The 24,730-nt window shown below is 42.8% G+C and overlaps 1 protein-coding gene across 5 annotated transcripts in view; it reads right to left on the minus strand.

The window, feature by feature from the left end:
* TBL1X (transducin beta like 1 X-linked) overlaps window positions 1-24,730 on the minus strand; it is a 473,837-nt gene that overhangs the window by 83,250 nt on the left and 365,857 nt on the right. For all 5 annotated transcript variants that reach the window (XM_030201627.1, XM_030201624.1, XM_030201623.1 and 2 more), the window contains one exon: window positions 23,471-23,578. In XM_030201627.1, the coding sequence (XP_030057487.1) occupies window positions 23,471-23,528 (58 nt within the window). In that variant the 5' untranslated portion in view covers window positions 23,529-23,578. The remainder of the gene's footprint in view (window positions 1-23,470; window positions 23,579-24,730) is intronic.

Below are 24,730 nucleotides of genomic sequence, written 5' to 3' on the forward strand. Positions count from 1 at the left end.
CTTTGCTTAAAACACTTGTCACCGCCTACCATCCCCCAAAGGCCCTCTTTCCTTCCCCCTCCCTCAGCAAGAACCCCCGCCCCTCTCCCCAGCTAGGCCCTCCCCCCGAGCCTACCCATAGCCCTGGTGGTCGTTGGGGGCAGGAGCACAGGCCCCTCGCTCCTGCCCCTTGTGGCTACTGAAAGAAAAGGTTTGCCGCGACCTCTCACGGCAGCCATTTTCTTTCAGCAGCCACAAGGGGCAGGAGCGAGGGGCCTGTGCTCCTGCCCCCAACGACCACCAGGGCTATGGGTAGGCTCGGGGGGAAGGGCCTACCTGGATGGCTTTTTTTTTTTTTAACAATCCCCCCCACTAAAAAAAAACAACAAAAAAAACTAAAGTCATGTGAGACCCAGTCTGATAGTCAGTCGCATAACTCTTACGCAGCTCCAGTTGAATATTGGCCAGGCCTGCATAAGTTCCGGAAACCTGCCCGCCCCAAATTCTCCCCCGATATTCAGTGTTCAGGGGATAATTCAGCTGGCGATAATCAATTTTGAAAAAAAACACGGACTGCTGCTGGCTGAATATTGGAGGGGGGGGGGGGGGAATATTTATGCATTTTCTTTCAACTGCCAGAGCCATTTTCTTGGACCCAGCTATTTATTCTGCGCCTTTGAATCTCTTGATCAGAACCAGATTCCACTACAGTTATGGCACCGTGAATGCTCATGCACAGTTGCTATGGGGTTTCGTCCTATCAGCCCATCCATTATACTGATATTATTCTAGTTGAGAGACAGGGACTATGGCTCCCTATGGAACCAGGTATGACTTAGCCAGACAGCAGGTGTCATTGTTGAGTGATGGCTGAGATCCAAGAGCTAAAAACAATGTCTTTGGAACATTCCCAGAACCAGCAACCCCCGCCCCCCCCCCCCCAAAAAAAACCCCAGAACATATGCACCAGGGTCTACCACATAGTGTTCCAAAATGGTGTCACTGAGCCATTATGCCCCTTGAGGGTCATTTTTAAGTAAGACTTTTTATATTAAAAAAATTGTGTGTATCAATATGTAAATTTTACTGATATATTTAGGAAGATTAGATATATTTTTATTTAATCCATTTCCCATTCTTTTTTGTGATTAAATCATATCTGTCAATTAAAGAACCATCTACACTTGGTGGGTTACACATGATAAAGAGGGAAGGAGAAGTTGCTGAGGGAGTTCATTCTTTTTATTCTTTCCAACCCATAAAAAGTGGGTCAAATAATGAATGGCTGGCGGCAAAACAAATTTCTGAAAATTTAACAGAATGGGATCAAACATTCCATTTGGGAAAATCTGGGGGAACCCCCCCCCCCCCCCATCAAATTCAAAAACCGATTGAATTTGCATAGAGCTGGGGGTTCAAGAGAAAAAAGCTCCCTTCCCCCAAATGGCCCAATTCAAAGGAGAAGGCTTTCTAGCTTCTGCAGAACAGAAATTTATATGCAATGAAACAACAGTTTGGGACTCCTCCTTACAAATTGCCTTTCCCTATTTTTAACTCTCCCAAACCCTTAATGCTGCACCACCCTCAAAATATGCCCTCTGCAGCCCAATTTACCCCTCCCCCTCCAATAGATGCAACACATACACGCCATACCACACAGACACAGACGCACGCACAGGGATGGTAAACAATCCTCTATCTCTGAGTGCTTTTCAGTCATTCTGATCTATATTTCATTTTCTTTGCCTTTAATTCTACTGTGAAAACTGCTCAACAAATCAAACAGTTTTCCTTTTGGTTGCTATGCGTACTGTCAACTAATATCTGTTGCCACGGGCAGAGATGGATTAAAATATTGGCAAACTAGGTACATACCTAGGTTTCAAAGTCTTGGGACCCTGTCAGATATGCTCAGTCCTCAGGGAGTCAGTATTGCCTATTATCTTCCTACAGATTTTTGCATTAAGAGCCAGATTCTATATAAAGCACCTAAAAAATCCTTGCGGTAAACATTTCCGCCTAAGCGTAGTCTATAAGCGGTGCCTGTAGGCGTGGTATATAGAATATGCTTAGTTGATATCCCAGCGATTAAAACTATGCATCTCCATTTACACCAACAAAAATGTGGCATAAATCTCCGTGCGTTGATTTACACTCACTGAGCCATATTCTATAACATTGTGAAAGCCCATTTCCCCGCCCCTTTTGAAATGCACATGTCAGAATTTAGGTGCAGTTCATTACAGAATACTCTTAGCGAGCTGTGCATGTAAATTCTAATTATTGCCAATTAGTGCTCATTATTGCTTGTTAAGTGCTGTTATCAACGCTGATTAGTTTGTTAAGCCAATTAAGTTATACGCGTTGTTATAGAAAACACCTGGATTTTGGTGCAGATCTCTAGGTGCGCTATATAGAACCTAGGGATAAATGTCTAGAAACTAGGATAGCTAACTTGTCCAAACATTTTGCAGACTTTAAAATCTTTACCTCTAGTTTTCTAAACCTCCTCCTGTTTGAGTAAGCTTGCTCTAAAGGCTTCCATTGTAACTAGCAGAGACTGTGGGTCAGAGGCGGCCCGACCATTAGGCAACCTAAGGCAGGGACCTCAGGCGGCACTCTTCAGCAGCATCTCCCCCTTCACGAACAGGCTGGCGGTAGGAAGGGGGGAAGCGACTTGGCCCGGGGGGGGGGGGGGGTGAGGGTGGCATCTCAGCTCTGCCTCAGGGGGCATCTTGCCTTGGGACGGCCCTGTGTGGGTAGGATCCAACTAATGTAAGCCTGTGGGGTCAGAGTTGAAATGCTGCTCTAGCCCCAGAAAAGAAAAAGATGGGCTGGGGGAAGTACTTGAGCTCTACAAGTCAGATTTCTGCATGTGGTGGTGGGAAACAAAAATCATCGTCCCTTATCAAAAACAGTTCAAATGCATTTCCTATGGGAGAAGCAGTTATAACAGTTGCAGCATATAAACACGGATTCACAGCAATATAGTGATTAAGGCAGCGTTTCCCAAACCTGGTCCTGGACCAGCAGGTCAGATATTCAGGATATCCACAATGAATATTTATGAGGAAAAATTACATGCAGTGGATGCAGTACATGCAACTCTCTCTCAGGAATATTCATTGTGGATAACCTGAAAACCTGAATGGCTGGGGTGCCTCCAGGACCAGGTTTGGGGAGCACCTGATTAAGGAGCTGCTTCCCCCAGTTCGTTCAGCAAGTTACTGAGATCTTGTCCAAATAGTCACTAGATGTGACTAAATCTGCATCCACTGCCCAATGCCACAACCAGAGTTGCTGACATGCCATGACAACCAAAGGCACACTGCGGGCCGTAACATGTCATAAATAGCATCCACCAAGTAGGTCAACCCTGCTTCCAGCTGGGCGTTATGGCACCCATCTTGTGTTGCAGACTGCTGATACCACTTCAGGCATGATCTAGCCATGAACGAATTGCACACTGTCACTTGAAGCCCCCAAAAAGGTCACTTTAAATGATTGTTTCAGTGAGCCTTCTAGCTTCTTATCCTGTAGGTTATTTAGGGCAATGCCCCCTTCCAACAGAACGGTGGTTTTCTTAGTCATCACCGTAACAAGGGAGTCTACCCTGGGAAGCCGCAATTTCTCTTTCTTCTCCGGAACCAACATGTAGAGGTGAACCACGGCTCTTTCCACTCTCGGTCCCACGTCCAGTGAGACCCGTTCTGCTGTAATCATGGCTTTAATATCTGGATGCATCGGGAAGGCCTTAGAAGGACCTTTAAGTCCACTCATGATCAATGAAGATGGAACTCCTGATGCCGAAGCAGAAGGCTCCTTAGTGGAAAGCACTGCCAAAGCCTCAGAAATAAGAGTACCGAGCTCTTCTTTATAAACCAACCTCAGTACTTTTGGGTCATCCACCTTCCTCAGGAGGGAGCTCTCCCTCCTCTAACAGCTCCTTCATGATGGCGCCTCTGAATAGACCAAGGCCACATCAGATAAGGAGGGAGAAGCAGAGATAGATCTCCAGGAGTAGACAGAGGAGCCAGAGGGGCAGTGGGTGTTTGCCGAAGGTGCTTCAGTTTCTCACCACCTTAGGAGCCGGAGGGGCAGTGGGGTGACAAACTGAAACACCTTGCAGCAAGTCTAACTGTTCCTGCTTCAGTACATAGGCCTGATGTAAGGACAATATAAACTCCAGAGAAAACAAAGATCCCGATGTAGCTGAATGCTGTGTCGGGGCCCTGAAGTTGTAAAATGGAGGCTGTGCTCCACGCGTGATCAGACAGAGGCTGCTCCTCACTAACCATTGGCTCCAACAAAATTACACCTGTTCCCACGATCTCCTGAATGAAACTGTGCACTGGCCCTGCTGGAGAGCCCTGAGTTCCTGGCATGTTTGGATGCTCTGCCAAATCCGAAGAAGTGCTGCCACCGACCGTTTCCCCCATGTCCCATGGTATTCCTGGCTTGTATGCACTTCAATGCCCCGACACTGGTCAGTGGGTCCCACAGCGGGAAAACCACAACTGCCATTCACCCTGGCTGGCACAAGTGCAGCACAACTCAGTCCCAAGCGGTGAGTCAGGACCCCTCCCCTGCACCAAGTAGAACCTGCAGCCCTCCAAGCAGTTCTGAGTCAAATTTACCACTGCCGGATGGCTCCCCCCAATCTCCACAAGTCCTACCACAGATGAGAAAGATTCAGGACTGATACTCTGTCCCATACTCTCCAGCAAACTTCCTTCTTTCTCCTTTTTTTTTTTTTTTTTTCGTTATTCTGGAAAGAAGAGTTCCACAGGAAACAGGGGAGAGGTGAAGGGAAGGAAGAAATAAATTCATGGGACTCCAGAGACAGGGATTTGAAGACATTCAGATATGACTCTGCAGACTCAAGCCACCCACATAGTTCAGCTGGGGACCAGCTGACCAACTGGGCCAGGAGTAAATCACTCAGAACCAGAGGCTGAGAAGTGTGTACATCCACCTGCTGGAGATAGAAAATACCGAGGAGCTGGACTGGATGCCAAGAGAGATATGTATTGGTTCAGTTTTCAGTTCTATATCTCCACCTGCTGGTTGACTATCCCACAGGTTCTGGAATAGTGGGAAGCTACACAATTGAAATTTAGGATTTTGCACCTGCTTTATCTGCCCTAATCAAGCCTCCAGCCCTATCTCTTTTTCCTGTAGCCAAAGGAACAAGTGCTGTTTCACAACACACATACTTTTTGGCCACTGATTGGAGGCCTATTTTTCATCCAATTTTACCCAGGTAACTGCTAACATACCCAAACAAATTTTCATGAAATATTTCCACCCAACGAGTTCTTTTAATACACACAATATACTATCTCACATATGTTTGGAATAAATTTCAATACATCCAATATACTATCTCACATATATTTGGAATAAATTCAGCTGTCTAGGACCTGTATAAACTATTAGAAATCCTAGGCACCCTCCTGTTATTTCAATATACTCAGCAATTATAACTTTAATGCCATCTCTCCCATAACACTCCTGCAAAAAGGCATGTTTGGACATCATACATTTAAATAATAAACTCTATTTTCTACATACATAATGAGGATGATTTCCAAACACCATTTCCCTGGGTAAATAGACTATTTAGAAATTCCCACTCTCCCTGTGGGTAAACGTACAGAGAGAGATAGCTCTTTTGAAGTTTTATGACTACTGCTTTGCTTTGATTACAACTACTTTTGTCATCTCTCTCAAAATTGATGTCCTAGACGACCACATGGTCTTGCTTAACTGTTTGGGCCGGTGCTGCAGCCATTACAATTGGTTGATGCTCCAGAGTGCATTCTGACCTTAGCATTAAAGGGTTACCATAAAAATTACATAAAGGGCATCAGACAAATATCAGTAGTATAGAACAGTAGATCTAGTAAAAATGCTTTTTCAGGAAATCAATTTCAGTAGCCTGGCAATACAGATCATTATGTGCTCTGAAATTAAGACTGCTGTATCATTTCATTTTTAGTCTTAGGTTATTAATGCTGTACGAATGGGTCACCTAAAATAATGTTTCTCAGCCCTCTTGTAGAGGAAAATTTAGCCAGTTAGGATTTCCACAATGAATATATATGATTTAAGTTTATATACTGCATGCATTTTGACCTAATGCATATTTATTATGGTAATTCTGAAACCCTGCTGTTTGGTTGTCTGTTCAGTTTCTGCAGTAGACTGTCTCCTGTTTAATTCTGAAACCCTGACTGGCTAGGTGTGCCTCCAGCAGAGGGCCCTACAGTGCCCTGGTGAATCAGAGGAAAGAGCACTACACTACTAAGTTATTTTTTATTTATTATTATTTAGATTTTGCTCACACCTTTTTCAGTAGTAGCTCAAGGCGAGTTACACTCAGGTACTCTGGATATTTCTCTGTCCCAGGAGGGCTCACAATCTAAGTTTGTACCTGAGGCAATGGAGGGTTAAGTGACTTGCCCAAGATCACAAGGCGCAGCAGTGGGGTTTGAACCGGCCACCTCTGGATTGCAAGACCAGTGCTCTAACCACTAGACCACTCCTCCACTCAATGTCGACTATCCAAATTATAATACAGACTGCCATCTCATCAGTTTCTGGAAGCAATTACTTTACAAACTGTCGAGGTCCCACCCTTTTCCAGGACAACCAAGCTGCATACTATCTGCCAGAAATTCAGATTCCATCCTTGCTGTCCAAAATTATATTCCAATCTGGCAAAGAATAATTTTGACAGGAAGCTTTTTTTTTTCTTTTTACTAAGGAAATAGAACATGCATTGACAATGATTAACAAGCTGTAAGCTGGCTTGTGGATTCATGGACTCCAAGTTTCCAGTAGTTTTCAGCTCTACTGTTCTAACACAATACACAGTGTAGTTTGATTTTTTTTTTTCCTAACTGGGTCAATGCCAACTGCTTGGTAGCAGCCAGTTACTGTCCAGCATGGTCATTGGGCAGCACTGAAAGTCAGATGTTCGATCAACACCTGAACCGGCCTTACTAGCTGTTTAGATGATGGCAAACTATGGATACACATTTGTTAATGCATATTTAGTTCATTAGTGCACCTTAAAAAAAAATTAGTATGCAGTAAAAGTGATCCTGGGACAATTCTGCACAATTCTGCACAATGCAAAATACACAGAAAAAGCTGGAGGCTGACCTTAGCAGGAAAAAGGAGGGGAAGGAAAGGAGAGGGTGAAACCTGAGGAGGAAAACTGCTATGGTGATAGCAGGGGTATTTCATAACTGGGGGGGGGGGGGGGGGGGGGGGGAGGGTGGAGAAAGAGTCAACCCTTATAATGGGGAATTCTGAATATGAAAATTACAATTAAAGAGCTACATTCTATATATAGTGCCTTAAAAATTTTATAGAATCGGCTTGGTCTATAGAATACACTGAGTGGCTCTCCAAGTGACCAAATGTAGTCGAGTCCATTTAGGCCACAATTTACTTGGCATAAAATCCTGATGCCTAAATTAGGTGCAGAACAGGTGTATTCTGTAATAATGTACATAGACTGTAGAAATGCCCACTTCCCGACCATGGCCATGCCCCCTTTTCAACTTCTAGGTGCACCACATTACAGAATATACTTAGTGGGTTCTGCATTAAATCTCAATTAATGCCAATTAAGTGCTGATGATTGCTTGATATCCAATTAACAGCGCTGATTAGCTTGTAAACTAATTAAGTTATACGCAATGTTATGGAATACACTTTGATTTCCACGCGGAAATCTCGGCGTGATAATCTGTGGAAAGTGTGCAGAATTTTGCAAAATTTTCAAATAGTGTGCAGAATTTTTATTTTTTTGTGCAGAATTCCTCTCATGAGTAAATTAAATAAAAAAACATTAACCTACTAATTAACCTAGGTCAAGTTGATATGGAGCACGTTCAAAAAATTACCATTAAAACAAATGAGTGAAACAGTCAAAAAAAAAAAAAAAAGAAGACCTCTGAAAACTGGGGAAAACTCAGGACAAATAAAAACTAGTCAATGTTTTTTTTTTTTTGTCTGAACACAAATTTCTATAGAGAGTATTTTTTTTTTTAACAGGTCACCTAGGTAGGAAGTACAAGTAAGCACTTATTCCTGGGGCCATCTTATAAAAACAAAATAAGCACTTATGTCTCTTTTTAAAATACCCTCAGAAACCCCACAAATATCGCAGGGAAGTGCACCCACATATATTTATACCTGCACAGGAATTAGTGTAAATTTATGAATGCTGCAGTGGTCAAAGGAGGTATTCAGTGGCACACTGTGATTAAGTGCCACTAAGCATCTGAGGGTGGTCTGCTGAGTAAGGTTTAAGTGGGCAGGAGCCTCTCCTGCCCACTTAAACCACACTGAATATCAATTTCTTTGTTATTGGTCTTTGTTGGGGTTACTGGGTTGTAGGGCATTGGTACAGTTAGGTTTGCCTTATTATGAGGTCCTTTTACAGAACGGTGGTAAGCCCAACGCAGGCTTACCACTTGCTCTATAGGGACTACCACCGGTCCAATGCAGCCGCCGGCAGTAGGCCCACCCTGAGTGCGCTCCATTTCCGGGGGAAAAAGACCCCCCCCTGGAAATGGCTTGTGTGGCGGTAACCCAGCAGTAACTGGGCATCGTCGCGCGCTGCCCGGTTACCGCTGGGTTAGCATGGGAGCCCTTATCGCCACCTCAATGGGTAGCGGTAAGGACTCCCTGTCGTATAGCCATGCGGTAAGAGTTCTCTTACCGCATGGCCATGTGTGCCTGGGGTCTTTTTACCTGCTGCGGTTAAAAGGGCCCTGGCGCGCAGGAAAAATGGTCCCTGCCACTAGCGCAGGGCCCCTTTTCCCGCACCTTGGTAAAAGGACCCCTATGTTATTTGTAATGCTGATGGTTATTCTATCCCAGTTATCTGGGGGATAAGGAAGTATAGCACTAAGCTTTAAATCCTCAGCAATGTGATTGGTCTAAGATAATTAGTTCAGATTTCCTACTGGTTGAAAAGACTTTTGCTTTGAATGTATTGGCAGGTTAAAGGCATTGTTTTTCAATACTATATTTAAATGCGAAATCATTGAAAAATAAGTCTTAGAAGATTTTTGACTTGTGAAGGCACAGAAGCCCGATATATTATGGAGATATGGCATACTGATGCTGATCAGCTTTGTCCTCTAGGGTACTGTTACGAACATCAGCCAATTAATCAGAAGGGTGGGAGTTTGTGCTAAATTTAGGGGGTGTTTTACAAAGCTGTGTTAGAGGTTTTTTTTTAGCTCACGTTTACCGCCAGTTGATTTTTACTACGAGCTAAAAACGCTAGTAAGGCTTTGTAAACGACCCCCTTACTGACCTATTTGTTGGACATAAAATTTCACAACAATTCAATTGCTGGTTGGAGGAGACAATAATTCAGGGTCCTTTTACTAATCTGTAGCAAAAAGTGGCCTGCGGTAGTGTGGGTGCATGTTTTTGGCGCTAGCCAGGAAATTTTTTACCGCAACCTGAGAAAAAGAGCTTTTTTTCAATGGGCCTGGAAAAGGGCCTGCGGTATAACTGAAACCAGTGCACTCCTATTTACGGCCTGAGCCCTTAACGCCACCCATTGATCTAGCGGTGAGGGCTCACGTGCTACAAGTGTGGTGACCAGTCAGCACACGGCAACTGCCAATTAACGCCAGAAACCCTGAGTGCTGGTAGGAAATTTAAAAAATAATCTGTCCCGGGGGTATGGGCGTGAGCCAAATACGAAATTGCCACCAGGGGGAACGCTAGCCTGGCGGTAGTCTCATTTTGGTGCACGAGCACGCGGCACATGCATAGAGCCTACCGCACCTTTGTAAAAGGGCCCCTCAATGTGTTCATCCTTCCTCTGTTGTTATCATCCCCTGGTGCAGAACAATTGTTGAAATGGTTGTATCCTCCTCAGTGAAGAGGGACTCAGATTATTTTAACCTCCATCTGGAGAATTTGAATTTAGAAGCAGTACACATATAAATACTAGTATAGCACCTAGGCGCTATTTTGGCAAATACCTGCTTCACATACGTAACACATATCTGTAAGGGGGACGTACAGAGAGGTAGAACATGGGCAGGGCTCCCACTCATGCATGTAATTTACAAAATACTGTAAGTCAGTGTTGTCCAACGTTGGTCCTCTAGGGCCGCAATCCAGTCGGGTTTTCAGGATTTCCCCAATGAATATGCAAGAGATCTATTTGCATGCACTGTCTCCATTGTATGCAAATAGATCTCATGCATATTCATTGGGGAAATCCTGAAAACCCAACCTGGCGAGGGACAAGTTTGAACACCCCTGCTGTAAGTTATACAGCATTCCCTAATTCTACAATGTTGCACGCCCGACCTTTCAGTTATGTATCTACCTGAATAGCAGCAGTAAACGATCTGCTATCAAGCAATGTTGATTTTGATCTGATATCAGGTTACACCCATGAGGACAGCCGTCTGTAGGATCACTTAATGTCACAATCATGGGTTGGGTGTGTGTGTAGGAGTTGGTTGTGAGGTCTCTTAGCCTGATCACCAGTTGTCCTTTTGCTTTACAGCAAGACAGCAACGTGGTTCTCATTTTGTCCACACTACAAATGCTGTGCAGCAGCCAAAAGTTTCCATTCAGAAATTTGTAGAAAATTTGGTTGAAATTCAGACAGTTTGGAGATTAGAAGAACTGGAACATCATGTCCAACTCTGGGATTCCTCCCTAAGGAGACTTATGGATCACAATGAACCCATCAAACAAAATTTTTGAACCCTCACACTGTACCAGACTGGTGCAGTTTACGAAAATTGTGAGGAGGGTAGAGCGCCAGTGATGATATCATTCTGACCCTGTCTTTAAATTTGGAATTCTCTTCCTTACAAGGTAAAACAAAATTATGGGGTTTCAATGCAACCTTGTAAAAGAAGAGGATATTGCAAACAGAATTTCACTGTGTACAAAAGAATTTTTTACACAGAATCTCCTGGATTCTATACATGGTGCCTGAAAACCTGCACGAAAACCGAGGCGTATTCTATAACAATGCGCATAACTTAATTGGTGAACTACCTAATCAGCACTGTTAACTGGATGTTAATAAGCAATTATCAGCACTAACTGACTGAGATTTACACGCACAACTCGCTAAGTATATTCTATAACGTGATGTGTCTAAATTCTAAGATGCATAGTTGAAAGGGGGTGTGGTCATGGGCATTTCTAAAATTTATGCACATTATTATAGAGTACATCCGATCTGCGCTTAATTTAGGCGTCGGGATTTAACACCAAGTAAAACGTGGCCTAAATGGACACAACCAAATTTAGTTGTGTGGCGAGCCACTCAACATATTCTATATGCAATGCAGAAATGTAAGTCTATTCCATACAATTTAGGCATACTTTAGAGAATATGCCATGGCATAATTCTTTTCAGCAAAGATGTTTCAGGTGCCACATACAGAATCTAGCCCAATATGACTGAAGATATGCCTTTTCAAACTAATTGGGATGCCTACAAGACTGATCTCTGTGGTGAAAGAATTGCTTATTCTGTAAACATCAACAAGCAACGGAAAGCAGAAATTTTCCAATTAGAAAAGAATATAAAGCAAATGGAAACAAATATATGACTTTTGGCCTAAATGATGATTTGCTCAATCTGCAAAAACTGAAATTCCAATTTAATAAAATCCTGCTTCTCAAGGCCAACATACAATTATCAATTCAACAATCTGTGTATTTTGCTGGAATGAATAAAGCAGGAAGAGTTTTAGCGCATTTCCTCTAAGGTGCAAGGCATAAATTTGTTATACAAGCAATAAATAAAATGGTTCTATAATAACCAAGGAATTTTAGATAGTGGAGCACTTTGTCTCCTTTGCCTATAAATATATATACATCTCAACAAAATCTATCTGTAGAATAAATTCAATCCTTTTTATACTTACTAAAGAACCCAAATTTAAAATCGACTGACCTATCTGTACTGGACCAATCAATTTCGTGTGTTGATGTTCAAAACGGATTTCTTCATTAAAATCCCGGAAAGCACCAGGCAGTGACGGATATACTCCAGACTTTTATAAACAATTCTCTTATTATCACCTTAGCTACTCCGTTCATATCAGCAGGTCCTTAAAGATTTTAAAAAATGTTCTAGCTCTATGGATGACATTTTGGTGGTACTATTGGCAAAATCAGAGACCATTTGTTTCCAAATAATTACAGACCTAACACTACTGAACTATGACTACAAAATGTATGCAAAGCTTTTAGCTGATCATTTGTCTTCTTTAATTGCTCCCGAGCAAAGTGGCTTTGTGAAAGGCCGTCTAGCAATGGATATACTAGATTCCACAAAATCCTCAAATCGTTCCTATTCAGGCAAACCCTCACAAAGAACAACCATATCTCCTCAGTACCTCCCCACTCTCATCTCTCCTACACTCCTCCCTGGGAACTTCGGTCACTGGATAAATCTCTCTTATCTGCACCCTCCTCCTCCACCGCTAACTCCAGACTCCGTTCCTTTTATCTTGCTGCACCATATGCCTGGAACAGACTTCCTGAGCCAGTACGTCAAACTCCATCTCTGGCCGTCTTCAAAGCCCACCTTTTTGATGCTGCTTTTAACTCCTAACCCTTACTCACTTGTTCAGTACCCTTATTTTATCACTCCCACCTTAGTAATTCCCTTTTCACTTATTTGTCCTGTTTGTCTGTCCTAATTAGATTGTAAGCTCTGTCGAGCAGGGACTGTCTCTTCATGTTTAAGTGTACAGTGCTGCGTGTGTCTAGTAGCACTACAGAAATGATAAGTAGTAGTAGTAACTAATTATTACCTGAATTGGTTATTACGCTATTTACCATTAACCTTCTCTTTGCTTTATGTACAATTCCTCATTCATAATAGCCAACTTAGGGAACTGCCTTCTTATTTATTGTTTCAGAAATCCCTTAAAACGTCTCTTTTCTAATTGACATTTTGTATGTTTGTTAATGATATATAATTTTATTTTGTAACTTCCCTCTATTCTCGAGGCTTAATCTTTTGCAGTCCGCATGGAATCCTGTAAAATACGCTGAATATAAGACTCTTGATGGTATGGTAGTGTATGGCATATCTCACAATAAAAAAACTTAAAATCTAATAGTACACAAATAAAGACTCGAATAGCGCACACCATCAGGGCCCCAAGCCCCTAACGTGACATTCAACTTTAAGACACCAATCCCCCAGACAATCCTTTGCTTCTCCATCCCATTCATCCACCAATCTGTCCTCACAGTATCCCTTGTCACGCTCATACCATATATCGCATTACCCCTTTTTCCCCTCCTGACCAATATACCCCACTCCACCGCCAATCTATACTACAGTAAATATTCCAATGACACCCAATAATCCCCAATTCTCTATGGGCCCTGCTGCAGATAACTTGAGGTAATCTTTAAGGGAGTACAACACCCTTACCCCTTTTCCTATAATGTGACTCCTGCCTCCCCTCCTAACTGTAGAACAGAAACATTTCAAGTAACAAACAAAAAACAACCACCTGCATAAGATAGTAAAGGCAGAACAAAGATCTCTATTAAATATCTCCGAAACTCAGAATGAGGAATGGCAGAGAACTGAAGTAGGAAACTTCAGGAAGTTACTTTGCAGTCCAGTCGCAGTTTTGTGGCATCAGCACATATGGTCTGCAGTCTCTCATGAGCCATGATTGTAGCAGACTACATATCAAAGCAAACCAATAATAGAAGAAGCTTTTCAACATAGTAATAAAATGTCATAATAGAACTTCGTTCAGTATACTATATATATTATATATATGATAAGGTGTCCATGTGACAAAATATATATAGGAAAATCCATCAGGTCACTGCATGCACGCATGACGGAACATCGTTCCCGCATCCAAGCACATAATTTAGGAGCCCCTCTTGTACAGCACTGCATACAGTTTACCCATGATATAGAATCGCTAAGATGTTCAGTTATAGAGCGAGTTTTTCCGTCACCAAGAGGCGGAGATTATAACAGAAAGGTTCTACAGAGGGAGACTTTTTGGATACATAAATTAAATACTACAGAACCCAATGGACTGAACACTCATGTACATTGGGGTTGTTACATGTAAACCGGCATGTTATTGCACACCACCGGATGCAGCGGTCAGCTGTTTCCGGTGGCGGCAATAGTTTAAAGACGCTGTCGCCATTTTAGGTTCTTGTTGAAGAAACCAGAGGTGTTACAAGCAAACGTAAGTCTAATGGCTGGGACCAATATTAATAGAAAAAGCTAGAAGTACACTATGATTATAGGATTTTAAGATATATGTGCTTGCATTTTGACAGATGAGGTGAAGCGCTCCCCCTTGACAAAGCAAGAATTGCGAAACAGGCTACCTGTCGGGGTTTGTGAGCACACCCGTTAGAAACAAGCTAAGATAAGTAACACATTGCCTAACCTTTACATATAACGTTAAGAATAAAAAAGAATAAAAAATAAATAGTAAAGTTTTTAGGCATTGGTAGGTCGGAGGGTAAGAGTCTATGATTATAATATTGTACGGCAATAGGTTCACCGAGGAGTGAAGTGACATCAGCCGTCAAGTATATATGAGACTTACCCACATATGAGATCGTAACATATTGTATTTTTTGTGTATCCTCTACTATTTTCATCAGTTTTGATAATAGAACTTCAGCAGCCATTCAGCTTTCAAAAATACAATGAAATATGTGCTCATGCAAAGGAAACTTCATGTCCAGAACAGTGTCTTTCACGTGGCAGCACAATCATCAGCTAAACCACACAGAAAGCACTGCAATTCATCAGGTTCTTTATAAAGCTTCATTGCCCTAGTAGTAAATGTGAACTTTTAGCAGGATACAGCAAAGAAAACTTGCTGCCCTTATTGTATGATTGTGAGCAGTAACATGTCAGCAGCTTACTCTGTGCAATAACTTGTATGGAAAAGTCTTCAAACAGTACCTTCACACCTCACAATAAGCACCTGCATAATGGCTGCCTTATCTGCAAAATTAAGAATGTGGGTGATCACAGATCTCAATTTCCCCGAGGTCAGAGGCTAGGATCCCAAGCGATGTACATGTTCCATGCGAAGACTAGGCCACTTCTCTACTAGGCCCAGTGCGCTGCTGGTAGTTCTCGTCACATACCATAAACTAGGTCTTTCTCTGGCACAGATTTTGGGACACCCACCAGCCAAGTATTATTTCATCAGCTTCGGTTTTCCTGGTCGTCACTGCAGTCTAACAATTGCTCATTTTGCTTATTAAGTTGCTGCTATTGGTCCGTGAGCTGCCCCAGTGTGAACGTCTGCACTCTCCTAGCAAACTCCAGTGTCAGTTGTTCTCAAGCTCAGTGGCATATGCAACCATAGCATCTTTAATTACTGTAATGTAAATTTCAAATGAGACCACAGCAGCAACACACTGGGTGAGATGCTTCGCCACTTCCTTAGACATAACGAGGACTGGCTGATTTGCGACCGTTGCCATCTTTGTTTCAGACACCCTCACCTTAACCACTGGCATTATTTTTGGTTTATGGCTCATAACTGCCTCCAAGCGTTGCAAGAACTATCACCAGCCATACTACCAACTATCCAACGGCTGTGCAGGTAAGAAGCCGCCAACAGAAAACAACTGTCGAATAATAACACAGATATTGGTGGCGGATGTCCAGAGCCAAACTGAGGAGGGCCCACTCACTAGCTAGTCATCACATGACATCCATTCCACTAGCTGTTAACCCAGTCAGTCCCTTTAGGCCCCGTACTAAAGGTGTTCAGTTTATTTATATCACCAATATGAAAAAAAAAGTTTAATTGCATGATATTTGGGAAGGCATTCTTCTCAATTCCAGGGCAAAAAAGATATCAATAATGTGTTCAAGTGACAATTTCTAGAACAAAGACATTTCCAACCTGATCATTCTTTTCTATGACTTAGTACAACAGGCACATATTGAAGGACATTTCCTTAAATTGCAGCTGACGGGCAAAGGTTAAATCAAAATCCAGGTCACTGACTAGACTATTACCCTCTAGACTCCATTCAGCTTCCAAACTAAACTTCATTAAAACTAGCAGACAGCCATTTGACATACTTTCCTTCTAGATTATTCTCATTTTTAACAAGTTAACTATTTTCTACAGTTCCTTTACAGAAATCTTCTTTCAGATGCAGAGGAATCCATGCCTCTTGTAGATTACTTCTAATCTAAAGAGGAGACACATTGTTTTCTGTAGGATACGATTCCCTAATAGAGTTCCTAATCCATTTGGCTAAGGCAACAACATGTCTTAAGCTCCTCTTCTCTGTATGCATAAAGTATAAATAAAGATTCTGACTTCACAAAGAACTGCACACTATTAAGACATATTTCTTGGCTCTACATGGATCTAAGTTATGACAAGTTGTCTCTTTTTCCAGGAGGATAGTACAGTAATGATCTGGCAGGTGTGAAACCGAGAAAACACGTTTGAAAAAACAAAGGCAAATTATGTAGAGAAGTCTCATCAGAACAGAAAATAAGAAAAGACAGACATGGTGATACTGCTAATTTGTCTACTCTCGGAGTTGATATACCAGGTAAAATGAAAATGACTATAATGAATAGGAGATAAAGAAAAAGGGCCGAAATGCATTTTAGCTTGAAGTAATTTAGAGACAAATTTGAGTTCCAATGATTTTTTGCCTTTTTGTACCTTTTTTGGTTTTGTTTCATACATTCGTTTTAAAAATATTTTTTAATCATTTTAACACATACAAATCAGCTTTACAGATGTGAATTCACAGATTGACGTACACTAAATTTTTAAGGAGTGATAACATGTGCGCATCCATTCAAGGGAAAGCTTTTAAGATACAACCATGTATCTCCCAGTACAAGCCCTTGCCATTTTAATAGATACCATTAGCATTCTTAGACAGAATTATCAAGGTATTTTCCACATAACCGAATATTTACCAATGGCCTTCCTGAAGCAAAAGTTCAGCTCAACGCAATGCACAAAAATAATATACATAAAACTAACACCTACACATAAAACCAAGACAGACAAAACACAGAACCAGCATTATCGTTTCTTTATTAATTCTTCACCACAGTTTTTTCAAACCTATCACAGTCCTGAATACTACCTCAACTCTAACTACTCTAAGGGAGCAGCCATGTTTTTACTTGTTTATTTTTTATTTTTATAGAAAACTATGTAATTCTCTTCTTGTCACACCTCTAACAGTAGTGCTATATTACTAGGCTCTAGGCAAACATAAGTTTCTGGGCCTCTTTACCATGGACTCCTCCTAGTTAACTGTTTTCTCCCCCTCCCTCACTTGACACTCACTGGTTCCACTGGCTCTCTCCAGGGCTCAATGCTGAATTAAACTCAATCTCCCCTTAGCCTTTGCAACTCTGCTTCTCCTTCTGGTGACTAGTGCACTCTTCCCACTGACTGGACTCCACCAAAGTCTCTGCATTGGAGGGGAGAAGGTTTGGGAAGCTACAGAGGGCTAAATTCTGAAAAATATCCAGACACTAGAGAATGACACAGGGGCGGGTACAGGGATAGAACCTTAGAGGATGGGGTGGGGGTGGAGTCTGAAGGAACGGGGCAGGGGACGAGGACAAATTTTGTCCCCGTGTCATTCTCTACTTTGAAGCCTGCTAATGAACTGGACTGTTATTTATGTTTGAGTGATGCAGACGACAATATTTTGAATTTTTGGGGGAAAAACAAGCAAACATGCTGGCCACAACTGGCAAAATTTCCATGGGGGACTCCTGTACATTCCTGCTACCAGAACATCTTCTGAGAAGACATCTTCTAATGCAGGAAGGACTGTGGAAGACAGGAGAGCTAGACTGAATCCTGAGATTGTTGATGGCTTAATCATCCACATATTAAAAAATCATAACAGCGCTTCATAAGGCATATTTCTCCCCTGCTGGCCACACAGAACGGGTGTATTTTGTACTCCTGGAAATTTTAACAGGGTGGATTAGGATTCCTTGGGGTAGTAGAAGTCAGCTATTGGGGCTGGAAGAATAGAAGGTGGTGGTGGAGGAGTTATTATAGTTACTCGTTGTTTATTATTGTTTTCTATTTGTGATTTATATGCAACAGTTGCACAGCATATTGTTCCTTTTTATACTTTAATAAAAAGATTTAAACATAAAATTATAAGTGATCAAGGCTTCTGCAGATGAGGACAGAGCCCATGGGGATGGGGAGGGGACGGGGCAGGGACAGAGACAGAGCCCGTGGGGATGGAGACAAACTTTGTCCCTGTGTCATTCTCTACCAGACACTTTAAGCCATCCTTCTATCGATTGCGCAAAAATCCTAGTCTCTTGGTTCCTGAGCACATTCAGGTCATTTCTGAAGATATACAATAAAGATTATCAGATATGTGCACCAAGACTCCTAAATAAGGCATTTTTAGTGCCAAAACATGGTACCGTGTTGAGTCATTCTCTATTAAAATTTGTAATCCATATTAAGTATCTTGGTTTGTTATGAAGAGCCTGATTCTGTTCCCACTTCTAGCTTTCTTCTGTGACTCCTCATGGGACATTGGTGGGGGGGGGGGGGGGGGGGTTCCTGAGCACATCTGACAGCCCCCCCCCCCAAACATCTTGTTTGCTTTTGACTTAATCTAGCCCACTCTTTCACGTGATTATAACAGTCCACAGGGGCTTGCCATGGAGAAAGCTCTCTCTCAATTATGCACTTTACTCAGGGGTGGCCCAAGGCAATGTGCTGCCTGAGATGAGAGATGCGGGCCGGGGGGCAAAATTCCCTTGGCCTGGCCTCCAAGGGGGGCCCGGAGCTGGGGTCTCTCTCTCTCTCCTGCTCCTGAAGAAAACTCAGGTGCTGGGCTCCACTTGCAGGCTGGGGAGGAGTGTACATAGAAGGGCTTTGGGTCAGGGCTTCTGGTTTGGCTGGCGGGGGTGCCCCCAGGCCCCCCACAGCAGAACTCTTCCTCTAGCGCTGCTCTTTACTCTGCAGCAATGCCTGCCAAGCGGCTGCTTTACCCCTCTGCATTCTTTGGCTCCCTTTTACAAAGTTGTGCTAGTGGCAGCCACGTGGCAATACCGACACAGCCCATTCAAAGTGAATGGGCTGTGTCGGCATTACACACTGACAGCCTATAGCAAGGATTTGTAAAGGGGAACCTTTATTTGTAATGTTAAATTTTGTAATGTTGTCATGTTGAATTTTCCCAATCATAAGGCCTTGACCATTCCCCCAACTTTATCGTTCCCTAGTAACATCACTCTCCAGGTTCCACCCTCCCTAGCTTTATCTCACCCACTTCCCCTTGAACCTCTCTTCCCTTCCCACAGCTTTCTCTCTCCCCTAGCTCTCTCTCTCCCCTTAGCCTTCAACCTCTACCTCAGGAGTGGGCAATCTCAGTCCTCAAGGGCTAAGCCTACCAGAATTCTGTGCCAAAAAAAAAAATCAAAAATCAAAATTATGCTCACAAAATTTGCAAATTCTGCAAGTTTGTCTTATAAACAATATTACAGCCCCCCTCACTGTACACAGATACCATCCATATTTTTTCCGGCCCCATCCCTGCATTCATACTCCATTCACCTTTTTGAGCCACCACAGTCCATTCAAATTCCAGCTGGCTGGCTGACTCCTCCACTGCCCCACTCCTGAGCCTCTGTGGACCCTCCTCAGGCCTACTTTAATACCCCTGGTCTAGTGGCCTCTTCGAGGGCAGAAAAGAACTCCACTCTTTCCTGCCCACTGCCACTGCTCTGGGCCAGTGCCTCTGCTTCTTTCAAATGGCCGCGGAGACTTTCTGCAACAGCCTCACAAGATTACTGCTTAAAGTCTCGGCAGCCATTTTAAAGAAGCAGGGGCACCGGCCCAGAATAACAGCAGTAGGCATGAAAGAGTAGAGTACTGGGAGGAGAGATATGAGTAAAGTGCCACTCCTGCTCTACATCTTCTTTCTCTCCTTGCTACCTATCTTGCACAGAGGTGCACAATTCCCCCAGAGTAACCTATGAATAGGCAATACAAATTAAACTAGGCCCTAAAACATCAACATACCTACTTAATGAATAACAGAATGTTTATAAATTCAGCATTACAGACAAAAAAAAGAGCAACACTGGGCCTTCAAGACTAGGACAACAGGAGTATATTAACAGGTGACCCGACATGGGCCATGTTTCGGCGCCAAATGACGCCTGCCTCAGGGGTCAGAGTACTGATACTGAAGTATATTAATAATGTAGGTCAAGTGCCTCAACGCATTAAAGTGTTGTTTAGGATGTCTACTGTAACGCGAAAAAAACAGGCTTTAGCAAAAAGCTTTCTCCTTGCTCATACACCTCCCAGCATTGCATCTCACTCATACCCCTCCCAGCACTGCATCTCGCTCATACCCCCTCTCCTCCCGGTAACACATGTCACTTCCCCATATCCCCCTCCCAGTACTACATCTCACTCATACCCCCTTCTCCCAAACTGTCTCTCATTCATACCCCCCCTCTCCCAGTACTGCATATCTCACTCATACCCCCTTCTCCCCTACCAGTAATGCATATCACTCATCATAACCCCACTCCCAGTACTGTATCTCGATCATACTCCCACACACACTCCCCTCCCAGTAATGCATCTCACCAATCATACCCCTCCCAGTACTGCATCCCACTCATACCCCCTCTACCAGTATTGCATCTCACTCATACTCCCCCTCTCCCAAACTGCCTGTCACTCATAACCCCCTTCTCCCAGTACTGCATCTCACTCATACCCCCCTCCCAGTACTGCATCTCACGCATACCCCCAGTACTGCATTCTCACTCTTACCCCCCTCTCCCAGTATTGCATCTCACTCATACTCCCCCTCTCCCAAACTGCCTGTCACTCATACCCCCCTTCTCCCAGTACTGCATCTCACTCATACCCCCAGTACTGCATTCTCACTCATAACCCCCTCTCCCAGTACTGAATGCCACTCATAACCCCTCTCCCAGTACTGAATGTCACTCATATCCTCTGCTCCCAGTACTGCATCTCACTCATACGCTCCCCAGCTGCTGGCTCCGGGGTCAATCTTCTCTGTACAGTATCTCACTCTGTGATATCATTTCCTGTTTCCTCAGGGGCAGGACCCCATACAGAAAAGACTGACACCAGAGCCAGCAGCAGCTTATCGGAATCAGCAGCCGGCAACCTCTACAGCCTGGAGAAAGGATGAAGATCTACCAGACCAGGAGGGTTAAGGGAAGAAGACCTGTTGTGCCATGAAGGGGCTGTAACGGAGACCTGTTGCACCACAGCGGTGAGGAAAGGAGACATAAAGTGCCACGTAGGGGGAGGGAAGGAAAGGAAGAGAGACATAAAGTGCCACCGGGGGGAAGGGCAGGAAAGGAAGGGAGACATTAAGTGCCACGGGGGGGGGGGGGGGGGGAGGGCAGGAAAGGAAGGAAGACCTACCATGCCACGGTAGGGGGGGGTGAAGGAGGTGCTAATGGAAGCAGTGCTATCGTGGCTGGAGCTGGAAGAGGGCGGGGGACAGAAGGAGATATGCAGAGCACACTGCAGGATATTCACAGGCAGGAGGTGAATAGGGCGAGCAGCAGCAAAAGGTGGTTGTCAGCTGTTGGGGCTGGCAGGAAGCAGTTCTTGGGCCAAGGCCCATGTGAAAGCAGTCAGGCCACTCCTGAAAGCTGCCGTCTAAGGTCAAGGACTCAGTTGGCCTCATTGTATAGGGCCGCCCCAGACTTTACTCATTTCTTTCAATGAAGTTCTCTCCAATAAAGCTCCTTAGCTCGATCTTAACGTCCTTCCTGGGGAGCACCAATTAATTTCCTCCCATCACCTTCAGCTCTGCCCATCCCCCCCTTTAATTTCTTCCATGATGGCCCTGACAACATCAGCTCAAATATTAGTGGGTGGTTCTCCCAACTATACCTCTTGAAGTATAGTTATTTTTTCTGGCAACAACTCTGCTTGCAAGCATCAGCATAAGCAGTGACAGTTTTTAGCCAGAGGCCATGCAGCAGGACTCTTTATGGCTCCTGCAATCACGAGCCATGAAGCAGAAAATTGCTATAACTGCTTCCTTCTTGGGGTTATGAATGTTGGTTACACAGAATCCCCAGCTCATTGCACTTTGGGAGTAGAAGATATGGGGGTCGAACTGAAAGCTAATCAATATGGCAGTCACCAACACTGCCATTGAGCAACTAGGTCCACTAAAATCATGCAATTCAGTCTATGTGAGCCATTTCTTGTACTCAACTTAAACATATCCAAACCCTATGAAACTCACCAACTGGACTACTTTGCACGATCATGTCACACCTCTTTTTATTCACCTTCAATGGCATCCTGTTAAATTCCATATTCTTATCAAAACATTTTGTTTAAGATATAAGGCTTATCTTTTAGGGGTGCAACCATACTTTTCTCTGATGATTCTCTATACCCCTACAAGGTCCCTGAGAGCCATATACAGGCATACTATGAAACTAACTGGAATTTTACTAACTCTGAAATGACCTTCCCTTCCCCATTTGCATTATAGTTAAAAGAATACATTAAGCCAGTGGATGGGAAGAAATATGTTTTGCAACAGTAAATTTGTGGTGTATATAGTGAAATATCCTTGCAATAAATATTACATGGGAAAAACCAATAGAAGCTTTCAAATCAGAATGAATGAACATCGGTTCAAATCAGAATGAATGAACACCAGTCCAGCTTGCTAGGAGAGAGACTAGAAGCTCCCTTGGTATTGATCACACTATTTAGCTAATAACCATCATTTTGAGAATTTGTGATGTTTCATTACAGATATTGTTTTGGACAGTCACAGAGGTGGTTGTTGCAGTTGGAACAACGTTGGATCTTTAAATTAGGATCCTTGGAGCTGACTAGTCTGAATTTAAACATAAAATAGAAAGCTTTTTTGTAAATCATCATCATTGTGATACAAAGGAGGACCGAGCTTCCCTCTCAGGTGATGAAACCTAAAGTCTGTTCAGGAAGCTGAGAGAGAAGTGAGGTGGAAAAAAAAAGTCAGTATCTCTCTGACCAACAAATGCATCTTTCGGTAACATAAAAGGGATTTTCCCTCAGCTGTGAGTAGCATAATATTGTGATGTCTGTGACATTTTGTTTGTAGCCAATCACAAAATTTTCACACAACTTGACTTCACAGACAAGTGAACACCGTGCCCAGAGCTTAGTGTGTGAGAACACTGTAAATACTTATTAGCAGCTTGCATTTCAATTAAATATGTAGTCTGTTTCTCTCAAATCCCAAGTCCTCTTCAAAGATGAACATCTTAGTGATGAGTTATAATGTAGTTTGTTATGCACTATGAAATCACTAGATATTTCTGATGCATCTAGTGCCTAACCGCCCCCTTTCAACCCTTGTTCTCATTTGCTGATAAGCCAGAAGAGAAAGAACAATTTACCTGACTCCTGGAGATAGCGATATACCAAGAAATTCACCTCGTCACTGGTTATGCTCATCTTAGCCCCACCTCAAAATGATGAGGTCCGCAAGAAGTGCGATTCTCGCTCTGTACAGAAAACAAAACTGAGATTAGTCACTACATATTATTTTATGACTTCAACATAGTAATCAAAACAGCTTTATGTTATGCAGAGTTTCATCCAGCAACTTACAAATGTCTTACAATTGTGGTAAAGTGCTGTTCTCTATTTGTTTTGTCTAAATGAAAGTTTTACTGCAGCACTAATGGGACATATCTCCTCAGGAGTCTTAAGTTTATCTGCTGAGTTGACCAGGCACCAGTCTGCATATCGGCCAATGCCCGGTTAACTTCCGGGTTGCAGCACTAACCCGGATATTCAAAGATGGAAGCGGGACATGATCCAGCATTGAATATCTGGGGTTAATTCAGCCCACGGCTATTAGCGGCTCAAAAGTTGCTTACCGCTACAAGCTGAATATATTGCAGATGCTCAATATACCACATCATACACAGTTACGTGATTTACAATTTGCAAAAAAAGAAATAAGAAGGAAAGAGAAAGGCACTATCTATGCCCCCGATGCTGGTATTTTTTTATAAAGGCACAAGCGCCTATGTATCTTTACAATTTTCATGTCATAAGCAGGTACCCCCCCCCCCCCCCTTATAAAATTACCCTCTAAATCAGGCTTGTCCAAGTTCAGTACTTGAGGGTTGCAAACTGGCCAGGTTTTCAGGATATCACTACTGAATATGCATGAGAAAGATTTGCAGGCCCACTGTATCCAATTTATGTAGATCTCTATCAACCAGATAAGTGGAATCAGATCAAGAAGATCTAATAAGACTGTGTTTATATTAACAGCCATTGGACTTTGCTATAAATACAAAAGGTCTGGTATTCATTTAGTAAATAAATATGATGGAAGAAATGAGTTGAATAAGACAACATGTAATAAGAAATAATGTAACAAAAAATGGTTAAAAGGGATCCCGTCGAAAGAAGGTAAATGAATGATAGTATGAGTGGTAGTATGCAAGATAATGAGGTAATGAAGTATTCTTGGCCTGCATAAATATATGTAGAACAAAAGAAAAAAGTTAAATAAAAGGTAGATATACATAAAAAAAACTGTGGAACTGTTACTGGATTTAAGATTGCATATTCATTAGGGATATCCTGAAAACCTGCTAAATATAATCACTTCTCAAAATTGGTTGGGAATCAAAAATAAA

Source organism: Microcaecilia unicolor, chromosome 4 (assembly GCF_901765095.1).
Source record: "Microcaecilia unicolor chromosome 4, aMicUni1.1, whole genome shotgun sequence".
Lineage (NCBI taxonomy): Eukaryota > Metazoa > Chordata > Amphibia > Gymnophiona > Siphonopidae > Microcaecilia > Microcaecilia unicolor.